The sequence below is a fragment of the Monodelphis domestica genome, chromosome 1, assembly GCF_027887165.1.
Source record: "Monodelphis domestica isolate mMonDom1 chromosome 1, mMonDom1.pri, whole genome shotgun sequence".
Lineage (NCBI taxonomy): Eukaryota > Metazoa > Chordata > Mammalia > Didelphimorphia > Didelphidae > Monodelphis > Monodelphis domestica.
This window is the reverse complement of record NC_077227.1, coordinates 8,130,195-8,143,111: the sequence shown is the minus strand read 5'-3', so window position 1 is coordinate 8,143,111 and position 12,917 is coordinate 8,130,195. Positions and strand designations below refer to the sequence as shown.

The following is a 12,917-nucleotide window of genomic DNA, read 5'->3' as shown; positions in this document are numbered from 1 at the left end:
GAGGGGCTCCTCCCTAAATGGAGCTAATGGGAAAAAGAAGAGAAAACATGTATTGGGGAGAGGAAATGGAAGAAAGAATAAGCTCCCAGTGGAGGCGTGAGGTGGTAGGATATATAATTAGAAGGGATTGACTTGCCCAGGAAAGGATCACCACTCCCTGAGAGAAGGGACCAAAGTACAAAAGAATGGATGATGAAACAGAGGGAATTTGTGGTACTGAACTTGGAAAAAGAAGTTCTCTCATGTTAATCTCAATTTTTCTGGTGAATTGTGGAAGTGAAATGTCTTCATTAAGTGCTTAGTGTAAGCAGTCACTGGGCTGAGCACTCAGAGTCATTAATTCAAAAAGGAGGTCTGCTCTCAAAGAGCTTTACATTCTGACTGCAGAAACAGCACACTGAGGAGAGCTGAGCAGCAAGGTACATAGAATGGTTTAGTAGTCTTTAGGGCACAGTGACATGACTGACGCCCCAGGATCATTAAGGTATATTGTGGGGTGGGGAGATCTTAAGGGAAGTAGGTGGGGAGGATAGAGGCAGGAGTTCATTGGGAGATTAAAGGGGTTCTGTTCTAGTCCAGTGACTACATGCTCTGCTGAGAGAGAAGCGGAAGGTAATGATGATGTGAACTCAAGGAGAAAATAGTTTTGGAACATAGATGTAGGCCAAGTGATAGAAAGTTGATCAAGTAAGAATAAAAGGATTGCCTTGCAGCATGGAGAATCCAGTTGCAATTAACTCTGTGGCAAACCTAGTCAGCCTGGTTGTGTGACTTCTTCCAGTCTGGTTCATCAGCCTGTGGATTGGGATGAAGAAGCAGATGGGGGGATTATCTAAGGTTGTGTTTTAGAAAGTGATGAGTTAAAGTAAGAGAGAGAGAACATTACAAGATGCAAAATGAATAATTTTGATTATATTAAATTAAAAACATTTTTGTACAAACAAAACCAATGCAACCAAAATTTGAAGGGAAGCAACTAACTGGAAAAAAAATTTATAATAAAATTCTCCTGACAAAAGTCCAATTTCCCAAATATATAAGGAACTAAGTCAAATTTACAAGAAATCAAGCCATTTTTCAATTGACAAATAGTAAAGGGATATAAATAGGCAATTTTCAGATGAATAAATATCTAAACTGTAGTCACATGAAAAAAATGTTCTAAATCCATCCTGATTAGAGAAATGTAAATCAAAACAATGCTGAAGTACCACCTTACACTTAGCAGACTGGCCAATATATCATGAAAGGAAAATAATAAATGTTGGAAGGGATATGGCAAAAGTGGGACACTAATACACTACAGGTGGAGATGTAAATGGATCTGACCATTCTGGAAGGCAATTTGGATACCTAAAGGACTTTAAAAGACTATACGCCCTTTGATCCCCAATACCACTACTGAGTTTGTATCTTAAAGAGATAAAAAGTGCAAAAATATTTATAGCTGTGCTCTTTGTGGTGGCAAAAAATTGGAAAACGGGGGGGTGTCCCTCAATTGGAAAATGGCTGAACAAATTGTGGTATATGATGGTGATGGAATACTATTGTGCTGAAAGGAATGATACCTGCTTGATTTCTATGTGAATTGGAAAGACCTCCATGAACTGATGCAGAGTGAAAGGAGCAGAACCAGGAGAACATTGTACACAGAGACTGATACATTGTAGCACAAATGAATGAAACTGACTTTGCTACTAGTAGCAATACAATGATCTGGGATAATCCTGAGGGATTTATGGAAATGAATGCTATCCAAATCTAGAGAAAGAACTGTGGGAGAAGAAAAAAAAAATACATGTGATTTGTCACTTGTTTATATGGGTATAGGATTTAGAGTTTTGATTTTAAAAGATTATTCTATTATAAATATGAATAATATAGAAATAGGTTTTGAGTAATAAGATGTGTATAAGGCATTGTTCCAAGAAGGAAGAGGAAAGAAGGGAGGGAGACAACATGAGTCATGTAACCATGGAAAAATATTCTAAAAAATATAAATTAAATAATGTCAAAAAATAAGGAAATTAACAAGAAAAAAAAGAAAGTGATGAGTCAAAAAAACTTTTTAAAAAAGGAAGTGATGAGTCAAAATTGAATAAGAGGAAGAGATTCTAGGGTAGAGGCCAGCATGAGGTTGAATTGACTTTTATAGCATCAAAGTCTCAAAGGAAGGAAAGTGAATCCCAAACAGAGATGAAGAGCTGGAAAATTGGGGAGGCACAGATTATCTGGAGGTGTGAAGGGAACAGAGAGTAGATTTCAACATGGCTGCCCTGGGGAAAGGATCAGTGGTTATAGAAATTAAAGGGATGAAATACTGAAGCATAATGTTTGTGGGTCATGACGCCATCAAGTGGATGACCACCCCTATGTATGATTGCAATCACAAGTAGGAGAAAGTCTTGGGAGTTGAGAAAGGGGATGAATTGGAAATCCAGGGTATTTGAAGAGCCATCCACATGTATGTATATACACCTGGACACACACTGGGTGCCATTCCAATGACCCACATATCCATTTGATGCCTTTTGAATAAGAAACACCAATCATGAGTCACCTTTCAGCCATTCTGCCTTTCCTGGAAGTCTCACTGTTACCTAGGAAGTCAAATTTGCATTCTTCCTTTAAGATCTCCACTACAACCTGCTTGTTACCCACATGTTGTTCATTTGTGTCTAGACACCTGAAGCCATAAGTTTTACTGTTGCCTCTCATCTTGTGTATTGCCTTTGTGAATTATTGATTCCCTCCTGCTATTTTTTTATGTTCTATCTGCTACTCTCTGGGGTATGAGACTAGCAAGATGTACAGTTTTCTCCTTTCTGGATCCCTTTTCAATTCAAAGTCCTTCTGATCAGATTCTGAAGACTCCAAACCAATATGTTTTTATTGGCTGTTGTTAGATCTACTCCATTCCTTGCCAAGAGTCCAGATTTTTTTATAGTCTATGCTCTGTTCAGGATCCTAAGTCAGGTTAAAGACTCCTTAGAATCTCCCTCCCTGGCATTCTGAGGGTCCTTGACCAGGCTTGGAATAAATCATTAATGATCTCCTATTCTTTTATTACTTGCTAAGGTTTCCCTAATATATCTTGGTAGTAATGGTTCTAAAGGTCAAGAAATAAGCATAGGGGCTGGAATGGCTGTCTTTCTCCATGATTCGAGATGTCAAGGAGTCCACTGTTTACTAAGAAAAGTTCACGTTATTAAATACAAGTTGAATAGGAGTCCATCTAGCATCTAAGTTAATCAACTGACCCCAAGTTAAATCTGAATCAACACAGAAAGGAAATGTCCAATATTAATAGTACAAATCCTTTATGTATTTGAATCTTTTCAGTTCATCTATTCTTCCAACTTCACTTCCTGTTTCATCAGCAAAAGCTGGAGGGGGAGCAACATTCATCTGTAAAAAGGGAATTGACATGGTGCAGACTGGCCTAGCTTGGGCTTGATTTCAATGTCAGGGAGGTTTTTTTAAAATAATTTTGAGAAATTCTGTTTAGTTTTAATACAGGTAGCCTCAACCCACTCTACCTGCATGCTGAATCTGTATCCAATAAGTCCTTTGGGCTATTTTTTAATCAGATCATTTTAATGGCATTAAATACACTCAGGTATTTTTCTTTAAAAAGTATGGACCAAGGGGCAACTGGGTGGCTCAGTGGATTGAGAGTCAGGTCTAAAGACAGGAGGTCCTGGGTTCAAATCTGGCCTCAGACACTTCCACGCTGTGTGACCCTGGGCAAGTCACTTAGCCCCCATTGCCCAGCCCTCACTGCTCTTCTGCCTTGGACCAAATACACAGTATTGATTTTAAGAGGGAAGGTGAGGGTTTAAAAAAAGAAGTGTGGACCAGCATGATTTACAGTCTTTCAGAAGCTGCCATAGACTCCCATTGGCCGTTAAACCTTCTGCTGCAGTATCCACAACCAGAATGACATCTGTAGTGGAACTACTTTCTGTAGTTTGACCCCCCAATCAAATCAGTTTCTTCCTGGGACATTTCTGAAAAGAATGGGATGAGTGGAGAACCCGCAATGCTACCAAAGCTAAACTTGCTAGTGTCGATCACTGGAATTAAACTCAAACTGACATCCCTGCGGGCCACAGACTGACTTAGAAAATCCCAAGTGAGCATTCACTGGGCCATATTTGATTTTTATTGGTTCTGTTCAACACTCCCCAATGGCAGCTTATCTTTAGCACCGGAAGCACAAAGAAGCCCGTAAGCAACGGAAGCCCTCACTGGTCACAATTTCTCTGGCCTGTCTTGTTCTGACCAGACAAAGTCAAAGGCAGCTACACAATGGGGGCTTCAGTTCTAAAGCTGAATGTGTTTTGTGTTGTAAATCTTGAAATCTCTCAGACTTGTGAATGATAAAAATTTCCCCATCGGGGAATTCTTAATTGGAACAAATTCCCTACTGAGAAACATTCCCCATTTTGATGTGAGAACTGGCCAGGATCAGAAATGGGAAGAGCTCTACTCCAACCATACTTAAGATTGCTTTAGGGCAGAAAACTCCTTGCTAAACAAAGAAAGTACTTGGATCCATGCTTATGGTGGGGCAAGGAGTTCTTTGAGCCAGGCCTGTTTTTAGAATTGATACAATGAGATGCTAGGTACCTAAAAGGGTCGGGCAAGTTTTGTCTTAATGAGATTATTTGACTCAGCTGTGTTTTCACTGGTTCAGACTTACTGAGGAGATTGGTCGACTTAGCAGGAATTCAGATGGGCAGTCCTTTGGAAGGTGTCTACAGTGATTGGTAGATGTAAGGACTTAGGGGAGGTGACATAGGAGAAAAACCCCTATATAAGAAAAAGCAGAATCTCTTGAGATAGATATCCTTTTGGAGAAAGCCTTTTGGAGGATCTCTGATGAGGACCGCTTGGGAAAAATCTCTTGAGAGAGGCCTTTTGGAACAGTATCTGGCTGGAAGGCTCTCTGGTGAAGTCAGCTGAGATGGAGCTGGCCTGGTGTCACTAGAATCCTTGTTTAGGCAGACCTTGTGGTGAGTGTTAAAAAACTGACTGATTTCTCTTTTAAGACTCAGGTCTAGGCCATATTGGCTTGAGGCCCTTCATACTTATTCCTTTCTTACTCTCTCTCTCTTTTCTTTGATTACTCATTGTATTGTTAATTAAAATCTCTATAAAACCCAATTGACTTGGATATTTGAATAATTGGGAATATTTCCCTGGCGACCACCTTATATTTGATTTAAAAACCAAGACACTGTAGTGAAACATATTTTCTGTGGTCACAATTTACTCACCCACTCTTATATCTATCACAATTTATATCTTCCACCATTTTAACTCACTACAGTTTAAGACCTCAACCATTTTAAATCTCACAGTGTTGAGAAGATGGAAGCGCGTATTACCTTGGCAAAGTCTGATGTCTTCTCTGCAACCTCAGGCTGAAGGTTCCTAAGGGAAAGTTGACTTCTCTCATTGTACGGGCTTGCCTGGAGTCCTGGGAAGAAGGAGAGACGGCATTAGCTTTGGCACACCTAGGAGTCTTCTACAAAGGCTGTTGGCACTGGCTCCCATTTTATGCCAATGGGCAGAAAGAAATGGATTCTCTTTCGGGATAAAGTCGCGCCAATTCTTCAATTTCTCTTCACTAACCTCCTGTCATCTCGGTGGCACAATCCCAGGCACGGATGCCTGCAAGGCAGTTCCTACCCTGGGTGGGTCCATTTCCAAAGCACTGGCCTCATTCTAAGGGGATTCCTCTGCCTGCTGAGGCTCTGCCCCAGTGGCACGGCTGGTGCTAGAGGGAGTAGACAGTGATGGGCTGAACCCATCTCCTAGCAAGCCTATCGTCAAGGGGCTCCTTAATGGGCCCAGGCGCAGGGTACCATACTTGTGGATGGAAGGGATTGTTTGCTCTTTTGTTCATTTCTCTAGCACTTATCGGGGGGCCTGGCACACAGAGGGCACTTACTGAGTGATGCCTGGTTGTTATAATTCATTTCAATAAATGTTGGGTCTCAGGCTGATGAGAGAAGTGAAATAGTCTCTGCATTCAATGAGCTTGGATTCTACCGGGGCCAACAACTCATAGACGGGCAAGTCTAGCAGTCAGTCAACAAACATTTATTACGCATCTACTATGGCCAGGTACTGGTGACAGAGTCAAAGCTGAACCCATCACTTTCTTCTTAGAGATCACAATCTGCATGGGGAGAAGCTACGGACCCTTCGATATGCAAAATGCAGACAAGGTCAATTCAGGTAGAGCTCTAGAAGCTGGGGACGAAGGGGGAGGGGTGGCAGGACAGCAGGACGGGCTTCCTGGGGGAGCTGGCATTTGGACTGAGTTTTGAGGGGTGCAGAGATGAGGGGGCTCACGGGCCAAGCTTGGGGGAAAGCCAGGGATGAGCGATGGGAAGCATCGCAAGGGCTCCAAGGAGAGATGTTGAGAGCCTGGATTAGGATGAGTGTGAGTGCAGAGAAGCAGATGGAGAGAAGTCAGAAAAAGGGAGAATCCAAAGATGGCACCCGAGTAGAAATGAGAGCAAGAGGGGGAGAGATGGGCACAAGAAGAGGGCTAGTGGAAACAGTGAGCGAGGCTGCTTTCTCTTGACTCTGCCCGGGAAGGCGAGGGTGCCTAGAGGGTGGTAGGGTTTGGGGAAAGGGGTGGCTTGTTTGAAAGGTGGGAGACCTTCATGGGTCTGCAGACATCTAGAAGTGAGTCAGTAAATAGTGAGAGATGGAGAATGAAAGGGGAGAGATGGTGCTGGGGCACCCCACCAAAGAAGGGGCAGAAGCCATGCCCTGTGAAGAGGGGATGGCGCTGGCAAGAACAAAGGCCACGTCTCCATCTCAGAGGAGAAAATGCAGGTTGGGTGGGGAACATCCAAAGGGTTCGAGGTGGCGTCACAGACATGGGAGAGCTTCTTTCTTGGTGCAAGGACAATGGCCTCAGCTGGAGGAGGGGAAGGCTCTGACCCCCTCTGAGGCGCAGATTCTCTGGGGAGTTACAGAGAACCAGCCAAGCCAAGCCCTGGAAGCTGTCACTCAACATGCTTTTAGATGAAGATGGGTGGTTTTCATGGCTTTCATTATCACTGCTATCTTCAGCCACTGCATCACTTCCATTTTCTCCCAGGTGCTTGTTCTTGCCTTCAGTCATGGATCCACTGTTGTAGTTCAGCGCAGCACAATTCGAATCCCCATCCCTGCTATAATCTGGGCAGGCACCCCCTGGCTGATCAGCATCTGTCCTTGATCCTCAGTTCTCCTCTACTCGAAAAAGTAGGAGGGATTCGAATGCCTTATTCTGCTGGGTGGATGGTGGGGAGTCAAACTTGGGCTTCAGGTAGTAAGACCCAGCCACCAATGTGAGTGGAGGGAACAGCCTCAGAGGGTTGTGGGTCCCCCCACACACACCCCAGAGGTCTTCGGGCAGAGGCCAAATCACCATTTGGTTGGGATGTTCCAGGGACAACTCCTTCCTGCGGAGCTCCCTTCCAAGGCTATTACTCTGGCTTCCTGCAATCGATGCGTGCCTCCGATCACGCGATGAGAAGACGAGGTGCCCCCTTATCCTGCTGCCAACGAGCAAGGATGGTGCAGCGTCCCTCTCCCCAGTGGCTAGGCGACACGAGTGCCGAACTTCCCTGTTTATCAATTCAGTGAAGATGCAGAAAACCATCCTATTGGTACCTGCTGCCCTGCAGAAGAAAGCAGGGCTGATGAAGCCCAGGACCCCGACTGCATCCTTGTCTCCTAGCTAGAGCGGCAGTGGGGGGTCTGCGACACTGAGGCCCCCAAGTAGGGGAACGAGGCAGCTCCTCCTCCTCCTCCTCAGTGGCCCCTCCTACTTCTTCCCTCCCCTTCATCTGCAGCTGATCAATAGCCCTGAGGCTCCCCTAGGATGGAAACTGGCCTGCAAAGCGCCTATTTCCTTTCCCCATTTCAAAGACCCACCTGCATCTTTTAGAACCATTGATTCAAAATGTCTTTCCCACACAGCTGGGATGGCTTCTAGGGAAGAATCTGACCCTAATTGAGGAGGAGCCCAAAGTTCTATTCCTTCTCTCTTTAGTAAACAAGGACCCCTATTACTACACTGCTACTTTCTTTAGAACTCTCCTACAGGGAGAGGCAGGGAGGAAACTGAGGCAAGGACAGGTGAGAGAATTTGCCTAAGGCTATTCAAAACTAAGGATGGAAGGGAAGAAAGGGGAATGGCAAAGGGAAATGAAGAGAGAGTAGGAGGGAGGGAGGCAGGTGACTGGACCATGCCAAGTTCACATTTTGGATTCCAAGGCTGGAGAGCGACGCATTCCTTCCTCAGTGAGCAGGAAAGGAAAAGGCTTGTTGGAAGCGACCAGCAGGTACCACGGAAAGCTGTGTGGCTTTGGGCACAGAGCTGAACCTTGCTGGGCTTCAGTCTTTTTCTCTAAGGCGAGGGGGTTCAGCGAGATCACTCGAGTCCCTTCAGGGCCTCCCTACAGTCATGGCCCCAGGAATGTGGCACCCTGTCTCTCACCCAGGCTCAGACTGGTCCGATCCTGGTTTTCCTGGAAGCCTTTACAAGGCACCCTGAAAGCATTCCCTAATCAAATGGCCTGACTCATCCTCACATTTCTTCTAGATTTAACAAGAGCAACAACGTTGGTGGCTGGGGCTCTAGGCCTTGAAGGCTGGCTGGGTCGGCTCTGCTGATCATCACTGCTGTGGTCCCTCAGAGGGCAACTATCAGAGCCTTCTTACAGCCCCTCCCCCCTCCCCGCACTCTAGGGTTGGGCCGCCCTGGCTTCCCTGCCATTCCTCACACCTATTTCCAACCTGCAGGGCTTTGTACTGTCCGCTTCCTGGAATGTTCTCTCTCCTCATCTCCATCTCGGACAATCTCTGATTCTTTTCAGAGTTCGGCTCGACCCCCTCCCTTTCCGGGAGGCCTTTCCCAGCTCCCCCAGCCAGAAGACCTTCCATCTCCTCTGCGTGTGCTTCTCGAGTGCCCAGTTACACCTATGTTTTCTGAGGCTTTAGAATGAAGTCGGCTTGAGCCCAGGATCATTGGTTTTCCTTTGTGCCCTCAGCACTTAGTGTGGAATCAGTGTTCTTTGCTCGAACATGACAAGTTTTTTATGTAGGGGGTCCCAAAATTCTTGGGGCATTTTAAGCTTTCACAGACTAAGCCTGCACAAAGACTCGGGGTGGGGGTACCCTCTATGATGTGTGATCACAACCAAGCTTCCCAATACCCCCAAGACATAAATTCTTCAGGTATTATCCCCATTTAAAAAATGAGGAAACGGAGGCAGGCACAGATGAAGCGAATTGTCCAAGATCACACAGCTAGGCAGTATCTGACCCTGGATTTGAACACAGCTCCTCTTGGCTTTGAACCTAGAGCTCCACAGGATGCCCTTGGCTGCTTTTAGAAAGATTATGCTACAATTCCTACTCAGTTCCCTCCCTCCCTTCTGTATTCAAGTGCCATTGTGTTTCCTTCTTTAATATATGACATCCAAAGCTTTATCTGGTGGATTCATACGGCACCTAAAAGAAAGCTCTGACTTTTTAAAAGGCACCCTCATTCCTAGACATCTGGGGGACACAGCAGATAGAATCCTGGACTTGATGTTACAATGACTTGAGTTCGAGTCCTGCCTCAGACAATCATTAGCTGTGTGACCCCTGGCATGCCAGTGAGTTTCTTTGTGCCTTGGTTTCCTCATCTGTAAAACTGGGGAGCTGGTACCTTCTAGCTCTCCATCTACAAGCCTCTGGTCCACTCTGTTGAAAGAGGACTCTCAGAGAGGGCTTTTGGTGAGAGTCAGCTTTAGCACCTTTGCCATCCGCTGATCAGAGTTGGCTTTGGGGGGGTCTCAGTTGCACCCTACCTGCCTCAGGTGGCCTGAGCATACTCCAATAATGTTTCAAGGACCGAGGGCTCAAGGAAAGTAAAGGTGAGGCCAAGCAAAGGCCAAAGAGGGCGGGTTCAATGTGAACAAACGCTTCTCTCGAAGGTCCACCTCCAACCTCTCCCCTCCGATCAGAACCTGTGATCAGGCATCGAGTGGACGGAATGTTTACATGGCGACCAGGCCAGGAGGGCAGGATTCCAGCTTCCAAGCCTGGCGGTTAGGAAGCAGCCAGTGCCAATTCTGCACTCTGTTCAAGTCAGGAGGCATACTGGGCAACTAGGGGAGGCCATGGATAGAGCATTGGATCTGGAATCAGGAAGACCCGAATTCAAATCCAGTCTCAGACATTTACTAGCTGTGTGACCTGGGCAAGTCACTTAACCCCATTTGCCTCAGTTTCCTCATCTGTCAAATGAGATGGAGAAGAAAATGGCCAGCCACTCCAGGAACTTTTCCAGGAAAACCCCAAATGAGATCATGAAGAGTCAGACATGACTGAAGTGACTGAACAACAATAGCCACAATTGCTCACAATGACCAAGATTGCTCAGGCGCTCTCTTTCGACTTTCAGTAAATGGTGCTCTGCGTGAGGGGAGGGGCTCTTTGAACCTCCTTTCCAAGTGAAAATGAGTCATTTTTGATTCCCTTCTTAGCAGTCTGCCCTTCCGGGAGCATTCCTAGCCTGTTCTGATCTGTTTATCACATCTTAAGAAAAGAGGCAGATCCCTCCTTTCCTAGGTCTAAAGAGTGTATTAAAGCACATTCTGACCATTCCTGCATGATTCCTAGTCAGAAGAGCTGAGAAGAAATTCCACCTTTGCTCCCTAGGAGAGGCAAATCACATCATCTGTTTCCTCATCTCTAAAATGGGAATAACCTGGCATATCAAGCTCAGATGCAACCAGGGATATCAGCAGCCTTCAGCCTGGCATCAGCATATTTTAATATATGAAATATGTGACCCTCCTCAGTTTTGAACCCCACTTGAGAATTCTTTTGCCTAGTGAATTAACTCCTTCTACCAATCAAGTGATGGATTAAGTGACTTGCTCAGGGTCACACAGCCAGGATATGTAGAGGCAGGAACTGAACCTCAGTTTTCTTGACTCCAGAGCTGTAATAGTTAAAATTAAATTATGAGACTGTTAGTAGCTTTTTCCTTCATAAATCTTTCCTTCCTTCCTTGGTAATCCTCCCTCCCTCCCTCCCTCCCTCCCTTCCTTCCCTCCTTCCTTCCTTCCTTCCCTCCTTCCCTCCTTCCTTCCTTCCTTCCTTCCTTCCTTCCTTCCTTCCCTCCCTCCTTCCTTCCTTCCTTCCTTCCTTCCTTCCTTCCTTCCTTCCTTCCTTCCTTCCTTCCTTCCTTCCTTCCTTCCTTCCTTCCTTCCTTCCTTCCTTCCTTCCTTCCCTCCTTCCTTCCCTCCCTCCTTCCTTCCTTCCTTCCTTCCTTCCTTCCTTCCTTCCTTCCTTCCTTCCTTCCTTCCTTCCTTCCTTCCTTCCTTCCTTCCCTCCTTCCTTCCCTCCCTCCTTCCTTCCCTCCTTCCTTCCTTCCCTCCTTCCTTCCTTCCTTCCCTCCTTCCTTCCTTCCCTCCTTCCTTCCTTCCCTCCCTCCTTCCTTCCTTCCTTCCTTCCTTCCTTCCTTCCTTCCTCCTTCCTTCCCTCCTTCCTTCCTTCCCTCCCTCCTTCCTTTGTTCCTTCCTTCCTTCCTTCCTTCCTTCCTTCCTTCCCTCCTTCCTTCCTTCCTTCCCTCCTTCCTTCCTTCCTTCCTTCCTTCCCTCCTTCCTTCCTTCCCTCCCTCCTTCCTTTGTTCCTTCCTTCCTTCCTTCCTCCCTCCCTCCCTCCCTCCCTTCCTTCCCTCCTTCCTTCCTTCCTTCCCTCCTTCCTTCCTTCCTTCCCTCCTTCCCTCCTTCCTTCCTTCCTTCCCTCCTTCCTTCCTTCCTTCCTTCCTTCCTTCCTTCCTTCCTTCCTTCCTTCCTTCCTTCCTTCCTCCCTCCCTCCCTTCCTTCCCTCCTTCCTTCCCTCCTTCCCTCCTTCCTTCCCTCCTTCCCTCCTTCCCTCCTTCCTTCCTTCCTCCCTCCCTCCCTCCCTCCCTTCCTTCCCTCCTTCCTTCCTTCCTTCCCTCCTTCCCTCCTTCCTTCCTTCCTTCCTTCCTTCCTTCCTTCCTTCCTTCCTTCCTTCCTTCCTTCCTCCCTCCCTCCCTCCCTCCCTCCCTCCCTCCCTTCCTTCCTTCCTTCCTTCCTTCCTTCCTTCCTTCCTTCCTTCCTTCCTTCCTTCCTTCCTTCCTTCCTTCCTTCCTTCCTTTGTCTCATCACTAGCTCCCCTCTCTCTGCCTCCATGAGAAAAAGACAAACAAAACCTTTGAAAACAACATACAGATAATCACACAAAACAAATTCTCAGCCTGTCTATGTCTTTCCTGAGACCTTTGGGAATGGAAGATGTTGTGAGTCTTCCCCCAAGGCTCAGAGATGAGATCCAGGGGACTTTGGGGCTGTGAGAACCAGTGATTTCATCCCTGCGGGCTCTTGCTCTGTTGGTTGGGCCCCTCCAGGCTTGGCCAGCGGCCTCTGAGAATTATTATGGCCAAACAGCTCCGCTCCCTATGTCATCTATGCTGGCACACAGTCCATCACCCAGTCTGAACTCAGGTCTTTCCTGCATGGTGCCATCACACTGCTGGAACCTTCAGGACGCTGGAGTCATCTCCATTCCACTACCAGGCTGAGGAGGGCTTTCTGGTGGTGGGACTTGGTGCAGACCTATGATTTCATCAGAACAGGGACATCCCAGTGTGGAACCTCCCTTTTCCCTGAGAAATGGGATGCCAGGCCAAGGGTCAAGTTTCTGCCTTGTTTAAGCAGAGGATGGGCACACCGATGAGGCTCAGAGCCTCAGAGGAGGGAGCACTTGGTGCCGCCTGGAACCTTTGCAGATTTCCATCTTTCACCCCTATGCTCTGGTTTTGCCCATTCTGTCCGTCCCCTGTACCAAGGATGTTCTCCTTCCTTCTCTCAGCATCTTTG

At 46.5% G+C, this 12,917-nt stretch overlaps 1 protein-coding gene across 3 annotated transcripts in view; it reads right to left on the bottom strand.

Annotated features, from left to right (window-relative positions):
- C1H10orf90 (chromosome 1 C10orf90 homolog) overlaps positions 1–12,917 on the bottom strand; it is a 299,367-nt gene that overhangs the window by 119,624 nt on the left and 166,826 nt on the right. For 2 of the 3 annotated variants that reach the window (XM_007478239.3, XM_056795168.1), the window contains one exon: positions 5,394–5,485. In XM_007478239.3, the coding sequence (XP_007478301.2) occupies positions 5,394–5,485 (92 nt within the window). Of the gene's footprint in view, positions 1–5,393; positions 5,486–9,872; positions 10,055–12,917 lie in introns of those variants that run through there. The other variant, XM_056795165.1, reaches the window with a different exon arrangement.